The following is an 11,172-nucleotide window of genomic DNA, read 5'->3' as shown; positions in this document are numbered from 1 at the left end:
AGTAAAATGGAAAAGCTGGCGTTGACCTTTGAAAAGTATTTAAAGGCCAGCTTTTCAGACTTAAGACATAAATTTATAGTTCTTTTATATAGTTATTTAGTTTAAGAAGAACAACAATTATATTCGTAAGTTCGAAGTATTAACTGGTGTTAAGTTAATAAGATTGTTAAATTAAGTTTTTGGTAGTTACTATTTAAGTGTATCGTACTCCTAAGTTGGTTTACAACAAAAAATGTTGTAGACATATGCTAAACAATAAAAAGTAATGTTCTCAAGTTTAGGCTTTAAGCAAACGATCACGTAATCCGATGACTACGAGTCATACAATTTTACAGTCGTGCGCTCACGCAATTATATGACTATAAGTCGTAATATCATGCAATTGTCAATTGCTTGACAAGTTAATAAACTAATATTAGGATAAATAGGGCTATTAGAAACTATTAATAGGGCTACTATCCATCAAGTATTCATAAGTTTATAGTTCGTCCATAATTAATTTATAGTTATAAGAAGAACAAGTTATTATTTAAGTACAAGTGGTACTCTAGCTTTTAGTGTAAAAGTCGAATAACTCAAGAATAATTCAGGGTTGTGTAAACCCTAAGCCCTTATAGTATTATTAGTATCGTCCCGAGACGATTACAACAAATTCTTGAAGGGGAATGTGTTTTTAAAAACGTTATTATATCTAATGCTCGAAATATCAAGATGGCAACTATATATCTATAGGAGATGAATTTTGCTGGAATATGATTATATCATTTTCTATTAAGTGGTAAAATACTTTTATCACGTGACTTATTGTTTAAAATGTGTTTTTCTGTTTATATCGAAAAACACTATTTAAGAAATATATTCATTTTAATTATATTATTTACTATATATGTCTAAATAAAGTAATCGTCTTTACATCTTGAATACTGTATAACAATGTCTAACTCTCTTGAATCCCAGTAGCATTTGCTGGAATTCTAGAGGGTCTGACATTACGATGACGGGTTTATTATGGTAAAAGAAATAGAGGTATTAATATTGAATGTAGAATAATTTGCATTTATAATATTCAATCTGTTTCAAAGGAATCTAAGAAACTTAGAATAAATTTTCCATGTATGTCTAGAAATATTGTTTTCATGGGGAAATAAATCAGGCAAATTAAACAATTAGAAACTTTTCTACTCAAATAAAAAGGAAAACTAAAAAAAATAAAAACGACATGTTAGACAATCAATTCTTTTTAACCTTTATTGCAGAGTGTAATACTTGATTTTCTATTGCACTTACAGATTTATTCAAATTACTTATTGTTATCATTATTTACGAGATTTCGCTTGATGGTGTCGAGTGGAAAAAAATATATCTAACCATCGCAGAAAATAGTAATAATATTGACATTAAAGCAATGGAATGTGAAAAATTAAAGATAAAGTAATCTTCACAATTCAATACCCATCATACCTTCTACATATTTGTGATTTAAGTCATTTGTTGAGGATATAATTACTTTATTTTTTTGCTTGGAGATTTTGAATCACATTAAGAATTGAAATTTAAAATTTAAAGTTGTTGAAAAAAATGTCCCAAGTATTTAATAATTCACGTTCAGACACTCTATTCTTGGGTGGTGAGAAAATTAGTGGTGATGATATCCGTAACCAAAACGTTCTAGCAGCATCTGCAGTTGCTAATGTTGTTAAATCATCATTAGGTCCAGTAGGTTTAGATAAGATGTTAGTGGATGATATTGGTGATTTCACAGTAACTAATGATGGTGCTACCATTTTATCGTTATTAGACGTTCAACACCCTGCTGGGAAGATTTTAGTAGAGTTAGCCCAACAACAAGATCGTGAAATTGGTGATGGTACCACAAGTGTTGTTATCATTGCCAGCGAATTATTAAAGAGAGCTAATGAATTAGTCAAAAATAAAATCCATCCAACTACTATTATAACTGGTTATAGAATGGCATTAAAAGAAGCTATTCGGTTTATTAATGAAATGTTAGCCATGAGTGTTGATGAATTAGGTAAAGAAACTTTAATCAATATTGCCAAAACTAGTATGTCCTCTAAGATTATTGGAAGTGATTCTGAATTTTTCAGTAATATGGTTGTAGATTCATTATTGGCTGTCAAGACACAAAATTCCAAAGGTGAAGTGAAATATCCAGTTAAAGCTGTCAATATTTTAAAGGCACATGGTAAATCTTCTAAAGAATCTGTCTTAGTGGAAGGTTATGCCCTAAACTGCATTGTTGCATCGCAAGCTATGCCTAAGCGTATTATTAATTCCAATGGGGAACCAGTTAAGATAGCGTGTTTAGATATTAATTTACAAAAATCTCGTATGGCTATGGGAGTTCAAATCAATATTGAAGATCCAGAACAATTAGAACAAATCCGTAAACGTGAATCGGGTATCATATTAGAAAGAATTCAAAAAATCATTGATGCTGGTGCTCAAGTTGTTTTGACCACTAAGGGTATTGATGATTTATGTTTGAAAGAATTTGTTGAAAGAAAGATAATGGCTGTTAGACGTTGTAAGAAGGAAGATTTAAGAAGAATTGCTCGTGCCACAGGTGCTACTTTAATCAGCTCTATGTCTAATTTAGAAGGTGAAGAAACTTTTGAAACCAGTTATTTGGGTTCATGTAGAGAAGTTGTTCAAGCCAAATTTTCAGATGATGAATGTATTTTGATTAAGGGTACTAAAAAACATTCTTCCTCATCTATGGTTCTACGTGGGCCTAACGATTATTCATTAGATGAAATGGAACGTTCTATTCATGATTCATTATGTGTTGTTAAGAGAACTTTAGAAAGTGGGAACGTTGTCCCAGGTGGTGGATGTGTTGAAACTGCATTAAACATTTATTTAGATAACTTTGCTACTACAGTAGGGTCTAGAGAACAACTAGCCATCTCTGAGTTTGCCAATGCTCTATTAATCATTCCAAAGACATTAGCTGTGAATGCTGCTAAGGATTCCAGTGAATTGATTGCTAAATTGAGATCGTACCATGCTGCTAGTCAACAAGCAAAGACAGATGATATCAAGAGAAGAAACTATCGTAATTATGGTCTAGATCTTATTAGAGGTAAGATTGTTGACGAAGTACAAGCTGGTGTCTTAGAGCCAACTATCAGTAAGATCAAGTCTTTGAAATCTGCATTGGAAGCATGTATTGCTATCTTAAGAATCGACACAATGATCAATGTCGACCCTGAACCACCAAAGGAAGATCCTCATGCCCATTAAATAGACACCATTTCTGTACGAACTCAATTTCAACATCTACAAAAAAGATTTTTTTCCACATCACTAAATGTTTTTTTTACCAGCAATATATACATGTATAATTAATAAATACTAGCCAAAACCATACGTCTCTAGTGTGTTATGAAATAGATAATATCAATACTATTTTACTAAGATCCATCGTTAGTCCTATATACAGTTTATTTTCATGTAAAGAAAGATTAATATCAATGGATGGATGGATGGACAGATGGATTACTGAACAAGGAAATAATATCTTTTCCTGAAACAAATATCTGTCAGCGGGAAAAATTATCTATTTAGGATATATCCGCTTATAGGAATATCTAATGGTTAAATCTAGTCCCAGATCACTGGACTCTGTTTGTTGTTATGCAACTAATATCAATACCTGTCCGAAACAATAAAAACAATAAATTATGTCTTGGAACAAATAGCTAGATAAAATTAACGAGTCTCTTCTATATATTATTAAAAACGTAGCAGGGAATCAAGCCAAGATTCTGGTCTCCGCAATTCTACAAGTAAATTGATCGAGATACTCCGGCTCGCCACTATTACTGAAAAAGGTAAAAAATAGGTAGAAGTTAAAACTTCAATAAAATTATTTCGATAATTGACTTTAATGTAGAAAGTTGTGAAGAGTTTTGTGCCCAACAATATGTTGATCCTATTCTTACTCGTACCTATAATTTTGAAATGTTTAATACCTTGCATATGTTGATTATAACATCTTTGCTGGCCGACTCTAGTACATTATCAAACTCCAATTAAGGGAGCAAAGATGATATAAACCTGTAGATCATTTGAATCCTTTGTAGTGAAGTTAATTTCAGTCAGACTTTAAAAAATAATTCTGTTTACTAGCTAGTTATAAGTATAGAAACCTCCTACCCTCTTGGGTAGGAATAAATAGTATATAAAGATATATAAAATACAAAAATTGCATGCAGAGTAAAGGTTTGGTAATTTACACATTTTGGCTTGGACAAGAGTTGTCAATTCATCATCATCTACAGTTGAAAAAAAATTTTTTCATTCAAATAACCTCACAAATGTTGCCTGGCTCTTAGGATTAGTATAACATGTAAATACTACATGTTATACTGAATTCGGTTAAAAACAATAATAACTATTTTTAGTTGAAGCTCATACGCTTAGTTGAAAGTTTATAGATGAAATAAAGACCAATACTACGGTAGACTACGAGTTGGGTTGTAATATGTTGTAATAACTTAAAGGGTTGCCTTAATGATTATAAACTTGTGATATACTTAATTACTTTACAATCATCGCCCTCTCAGATGCCACTGTATCCCTTAAGTACCAACAATAACCCCCACTATAGCTTCTTTTGGAATATATTCCTTAGTTCACTCCTTTCTTGGTAGAAACATATTGATTTGTATAAGGTCTATTCAATAGCAACTAATAAAAGTTACAATTTTCTGTGGTCGATCCAGTTAGGGCATCTGACCAAGAGCTTGTGGGGTCACGTGGGCAGAAGCCAGACTTTGGAGCTTATACAAATGAGTAAGTATGTAGTTTGAAAATGTGCACGGGAAGAATGTATTTCGAAAGAGGATAGCGTAATCTATCATCGGGTCTTAAGAGATACAGGAGTATCTAAGAAGACAAGAGATCTGAGATGATCTACAGGGTGAGCCTGTAGATATCAGATACAAGTTAGAAGTAGGTTAACTTCTGAGTTAACTCTACAAGTGGGATGATAGGTAAATGTTGAGGTACGGTATTACTATCATCGGCAGAGACTATGCGGTAGGCGTAGTCTATGAATTGGGACTGCGGTTACAATTCTGCTCGTTAAGAGTATCTTCCAGAACGCCTGTTCTGATGAGAACATAATTGTTGTGTCCAGGAAGCTTGTGTCTGACGAGACATAGGTCTTATATAAGAGGAACGTTCTATGAAGATGGATATACAGAAAGAGTACTCTGTTTAACGAAACAACCAAATTTTATATTAATTCCTGACTGAATTCGAAAACCTGGTAATATATACATTCTATATAGCAAGAATTATAACTGACCGTAGAACAATCTACGACATTATCACATAAAGCACGTGACCACAAATATTCTTTCAAAAACAATGGTTCCTAGCGGGATCGAACCGCTGATCCCCGCGTTATTAGCACGATGCCTTAACCAACTGGGCCAAGGAACCAATTTTTCTTGTCTTTTTTGTTAAGACATGCAGATGACTAATAGCATAGCAGAACATATTGTAAATTTTCATAGAGAAAGTAATATTTTGATAAGATACCTGACCAAAAAGCGCAAGATATTTAAATTACTGGGATTCAAGAGAGTTAGACATTGTTATACAGTGTTTAAGATGTAAAGACGATTACTTTATTTAGAAATATATAGTAAATACTATAACTAAAATGAATATATTTCTTAAATAATGTTTTTCGATATAAACAGAAAAACACATTTTAAAGAATAAGTCACGTGATAAAAGTATTTTACCACTTAATAGAAAATGATATAATCATATTCCAGCAAATCTCTTTTTCTCTGTTTTGGAGAAACTCATGTTTTTTTATGTACATTTTTCCGCAGAAGTAATTCACTGTATTTCTTTCAATACCGTTTTCCAAAGATCTGATTCTCTAGAAGTATATAAGTATACCATAAAAGTGAAAGCTAGTAATAATTAGGCAACAAAAACATACAATAGCTGTTAGTAGCAATAAGCAATGCAAATTATTAAGAGAATGTGAATTAGAAGATACAAATGTTATAAGTAGATTTAAATAAATTGTTAAGCATACATATATAAAAAAAATAGCAATAATAACCGAAAACCCGTTGATAGTGTATTATTTTTTATAGTGTTTACATTCTATCAACTGGGGTTAAACCTAATAAACGCATACCGTTATATAGAACTTGTCTAGCAGAACCATATAGAGCTAAACGAGCAGCAGCTAATTCTTCAGTTTGGCCAGCAACCCATAAAACGTCATAACAAGAAGAGACTTGATGAGTTAATTTGAATAAGTAAGTGACCACAGTAGCTGGCTCGTGAGTCTTGATAGCATTTCTTAAGACATCTGGGTATTGAGCTAATAATCTAACCAACAAGACTGCGCAATCTTCCTTTAATAAGGAGAAATCAGCATTGGTCCATTTAGATGGTGGAATGGACTTGGCATTTCTTTCGACAGATCTCAATCTAGAATGAGCATATTGTAAGTAAGGACCAGTATCACCTTCGAAAGATAACATTCTTTCCCATTTGAATTCGTAATTGTTAATACGCTTAGATTGCATATCTTGAATCATGACAGCAGAAATACCAATCAAGTCAGCAACTTCTTCTGGATTTTCAATTTGAGAATATTTAACTTCATTCTTCTTCATCACTTCATGCATCTTTTCTTTGGTTTCTTCCAAAATGTTATCTAAGAAAACAACAGTACCTTTTCTAGTAGACATACCTTGAACCATACCAAAGTTAATATGTTGTAAGTCTTTAGCCCAAGCAAATCCCATTTGTTTTAGGATTTCAAATAATTGAGCAGTATGTAAATCTTGTTGACAGGCAATAACATAGATCATCTTATCGAAATGGTATTGTTCATAACGATCCATGGCTGCACCGACATCTCTGGTCAAATACAAACTTGTACCATCGGATTTTTGAACCAAAACTTTACCCAATTTTTTATTAAATTTAGTTAAATCAATTAAAGTAGCACCTTTATCAACATGAGTTAAACCCTTTTCATTATATATTTCAATAGCTTTATCCATAGAGGCTTGAGAAACTTGTGATTCACCTGAATAAATATCATATTTGATATTTAAACGAGCATAAGTGTCAATATATTTTTCAATTGATAATTCACGGAATTTTTTCCATATTTTCAAAGCACTTTCATCACCATTTTCCATTCTTTTAAAATATTCACGAGCTTTACCATTTGTAGATTCTTCTAATGGTAAAGAATCACCTTCATTTTCAATATCTTTATTGATTTTAACATAGACTTCAAATAAATGATGGACAGGGTCTTTAGCTAATTCTTCTTCACTACCATATTTTTCAAAACCTACAGCTAAGACACCGAATTGTTTACCCCAATCACCCAAATAATTCATTCTAGTGACATTCCAACCTAATTTTTCATATAAGTTCGATAAGAAACCACCAATAATGGTTGATCTTAAATGACCAGCATGGAAAGGCTTTGCAATATTAGGAGAAGAGAATTCAATAATAATTTTCTTGTTGTCTACTAATTTGCAAGAACCGTAATCTTCCTTTCTAGTTAAAATATCTGGTAAAACAATATTGAATAAGAATGTTGGATCAAAGAAAAATTGAACAAATGGGCCATTAGCTTCTACTTTTGATAAGTATTTACCACATGGGAATTTTTCAGCCCATTCTTTAGCTAAATCCTTTGGATTAGCACCCTTGATTCTTAATCTTGGAACTGGAATTAAAAGATCCCCCCTGTCTTGTGTATTAGTCCATTCTAAAGCAGGAAATATTAAAGATTCGTCAACACCTGAGATTTTGCTTAATTCTTGAGTGATGTAATTTCTCATCAAATCCACAGTGTTAACTTCTGGGAAAGAACCTTCAAGAACTTTTGGTTCTTCAATTGATAACTCATTTAGTTTGGTTTGTAACAGAGATGTAGACATTTTTTTTTCTTTGTATCTTTATCTGATTATATTATGATGTATATTACTAGAGTTTTGATTAGTTGATTGTAATGCAATAAGAAATAAATCAAAATATGCTAATGTTTGGAAAAGCTTTATTATATGATTTGGAAAATAATTTAAACAAAAATAAAAGACAAAACTTTTCTAGGTTGCAATTAATGGATAATAATTATAAATGAATTGCTAAAGTTACAAGTAAATCAATTAATGCTATTACAAAATAACGATTTGTTCAAGATTGAAAATAAAAAAAAAAAATAAACTAAGAAGTCGTATTTTCAAAAATTAAAAAAAAAAAAAAAATACGAAATAAAACGATGATGATTGAAAAAAGTGAAAATAGAATTATAAGCACCAACTAAATTAGATAAAGTGGAAAACTAAGTACAATTTAAACAATTTTAGGTCTGATAAAAATTTTGGGTTATAGATAGAGATGAACTTAAAGTATTTGACGTAGTTGAAAAAAATTTATCATATGTATGTATTTAGTTATTTGACTCATTGTACAAACTTTCAATTTCCTAATAGATAAATAATTTTCCATCGAAAAAAAATTGAAGAAAAATTTTTTCTTAGATAATAAAGATAGAAATTTTTTTTTTAATATTTTGCATCATTTTCTTGAAAGGGGAATGGGCCGGAAAATCATCTTGAACGAGAAAATTTAATAAAAATTGACAATAAAAAGACACTAATATTTGATAATATAATGAAATTAATAATAGCTCAAATTCATGAGAAGAGGTAAAACTTAAAGTACAAAGCTTTGATAAATAATTAAATATAATTGTAAATATTTATTTTTTTTTAATATGATATTATTCTATAAAGAAAATTTTTATTTAATGATTAGAAATGATAATCAAGTAAATTCAATATTAATGAGAAGATCAATAAGCTACTGATTTTCATTTAGAGCTTGACTATAGGTATGAGATTAAGTAATTTTGGAACGAATAAAATGGTGTGATAAATAACAAGGAAAATAAGTATACAGAAGGATTGTGATGTGTGAAAAAAAGAAACAAAAAGATAAAGTTCAGATTTTGCTTGATCTGAACAAAAACACAAAATAACAAGTGGAAGTAAAAAGCAATCTAGGGTTGATTAGATTATTATGGTTCAAAATATGAAGATGCATTAAATGTTTTAATTGATTAAATTTGAAATTAAGTGTGGTATGATTTGGGCATTCATAATGGTCTTTTGTAGGATTAAATTAAAAAAAATATTATGCTAGTTAAAGGAGATAAGGTAAGCAGGAAATCAAAAAGAGAAATGTGTTTTCATCAATTTTCATTGAAACTTTCCTTTGTAACGGTATCAGATTCTGAAATAAAAGTTACTTCAGTCCAGCCAATACCTTTTTCAAAAGTCTTTTCATCATTAACTTGTAAAGTAAAATTGTCTCTATCGGCATATTGATAGATGTAAGGCTTTGTACCCGCTATACCAGAGACGATATTCTTAACGAATTGTGGAATTTCTGCCATAACATCAACTCTTTCCACAAGAGTTTTTAAATCTACATCGACTGTTGAAGATACACGATCTTTGGATAAGATATCATCAGCTGCAATTTGTTTGTCAGGAAGTTCACTAGAAATACCACTTAATTTAATTTTCAATTTATGTGGTACATTCCAACCAATTTCATCAACTTTTTGATCTAAATGTTGGAAATCATTATCAATAGTCATCGCCAAGACTTTTTCATTATTTGAAATCACACCAACAGAAACTTTGGTGCAGCCATAAGACTTTGGGGTAATGAATTCCATAACCATGACAGAATGTTCCTTAGAATGGAAATTAACGAAATTCCACGCTTTTGCTGCATGGTTAGGTTTCATTCCTTGCATGGCCATGACAAATAAACCATAACAATTTTCTTCTTTAGTGAAATCAATAGTCATATCTTCTAATATTTCTTCATCACATTCAGAGTCATATTCAGATTCATCCGCATCATCATAGGAAACTACGCCAGAAGCATTCTCCTGCTGTTCTACTGAATTTGTAGCATTTGATTGCTCATCACCTTCGTTACTTTCATCATCGTCATCATCAGAAACTTCTTCAACTCTTTCTTCTGCTTCGTCTTCTACTTTATCTTTTAAATCAGTGACAATTTTTTCTTCAAGAGAAATTGGCCTCTTTAATTGGATTGTACCAGTGACTTTATTTCTTGGCCAAAAAATATGTCTCATCGAACCCCAAGGTTCTTCTATATTATCACCATAATAAGTAAAAGGATCCTCACCTAATTTACAGCCTTTGACTACTTGATCGAAATAAATATCAATCTTGGATCTTTTATTAACATTTGAGATAAAATGATATTGATTCAATTCCTTATTTAATTCTAAAGATAAGTTATCAGCGAAAAAATCAGTACCTTTAATTTCAAAATTTTCCAATTTTGTAGAAGTCCAGACATTCAATTTTTCTGGATTATTTGAATCAAAGATTCTAAAAGTGAATTGAGCTTGAGTGAAAAGACTGATGATGTTTGAATGGATAATTTGAGCGAACCCAATGATACCAGTATTCAAATTACTGAAGTAAAAAGTGGTGGTTTCCACATTTGTATGTTCTGGTTGCAGCCATTTCAAATCTTCTCTTGTCAATTCGACATATGGTTGCGTCTTGGAGTTCTTAACACGATCAGTGGCAGTATGGATATAGTCTTTACCGTATTCGGGTTCAGCAATCCCTGTAACAGCAGAGAGCCCACCTTGTATCCATTTCAACATGTTATGTTAATAAAAAAAAAAAAAAATAGTGCCACTGTGTTATATACCTTGTACTATTTTAATAGAAACAATTGTTTTATAGATTTCTTTTCTATAATTGGTTTAATAATAAACGTAAATCCAAGTGATGATGTATTTTGAAAAATTCAGGAATGTAATTAATTCTTGAGCTGGAAAAACAAAAACAAAAATTTTTGAAAAATTGAGAAAATTGAGAAATTCGGGAAATACGCGAAAATTGAAATTTTGACAAACTTAAAAAAAATATAAAGTTTGAAAATTTTCATTATATAGTTATTAGTTATAAATCTTTTAAATAAGTAGAATATCATCTCCAAGATATACAAGGCATCGAAGAAAAAAATATATAAAAAAAAAAAAAATAAATATATATATATATATAAATAATAAATAAA

At 30.6% G+C, this 11,172-nt stretch overlaps 3 protein-coding genes and 1 non-coding gene across 4 annotated transcripts; 1 reads left to right on the top strand and 3 right to left on the bottom strand.

The window, feature by feature from the left end:
• Nucleotides 1–1,578: 1,578 nt before the first annotated feature.
• TCP1 (chaperonin-containing T-complex alpha subunit TCP1) lies at nt 1,579–3,267 on the top strand (the record flags this gene model as incomplete). Its single annotated transcript, XM_004181932.1, has 1 exon — nt 1,579–3,267. One exon carries the CDS (start codon nt 1,579–1,581, stop codon nt 3,265–3,267), a length of 1,689 nt encoding a protein of 562 aa, XP_004181980.1.
• A 2,134-nt stretch (nt 3,268–5,401) lies between these two features.
• On the bottom strand, nt 5,402–5,475 carry TBLA0Htrna14I. The gene has a single exon. It is a non-coding gene; the product is annotated as a tRNA-Ile (tRNA).
• Nucleotides 5,476–6,152: 677 nt separating this feature from the next.
• Nucleotides 6,153–7,973, bottom strand: TBLA0H01730 (arginine--tRNA ligase; the record flags this gene model as incomplete). Its single annotated transcript, XM_004181931.1, has 1 exon — nt 6,153–7,973. The coding sequence occupies one exon, from the start codon at nt 7,971–7,973 to the stop codon at nt 6,153–6,155; it is 1,821 nt and encodes a 606-aa protein (XP_004181979.1).
• A 1,316-nt stretch (nt 7,974–9,289) lies between these two features.
• Nucleotides 9,290–10,756, bottom strand: TBLA0H01720 (survival factor 1 family protein; the record flags this gene model as incomplete). The annotated part of the gene is made up of 1 exon (XM_004181930.1): nt 9,290–10,756. One exon carries the CDS (start codon nt 10,754–10,756, stop codon nt 9,290–9,292), a length of 1,467 nt encoding a protein of 488 aa, XP_004181978.1.
• Between the last annotated feature and the right edge of the window lie 416 nt (nt 10,757–11,172).

This window comes from Henningerozyma blattae, chromosome 8 (assembly GCF_000315915.1).
Source record: "Henningerozyma blattae CBS 6284 chromosome 8, complete genome".
In the NCBI taxonomy this organism is placed as follows: Eukaryota; Fungi; Ascomycota; class Saccharomycetes; order Saccharomycetales; family Saccharomycetaceae; genus Henningerozyma; species Henningerozyma blattae.
Note: the sequence above shows the minus strand (reverse complement) of the source record. Positions and strands in the feature narration are given on the sequence as shown.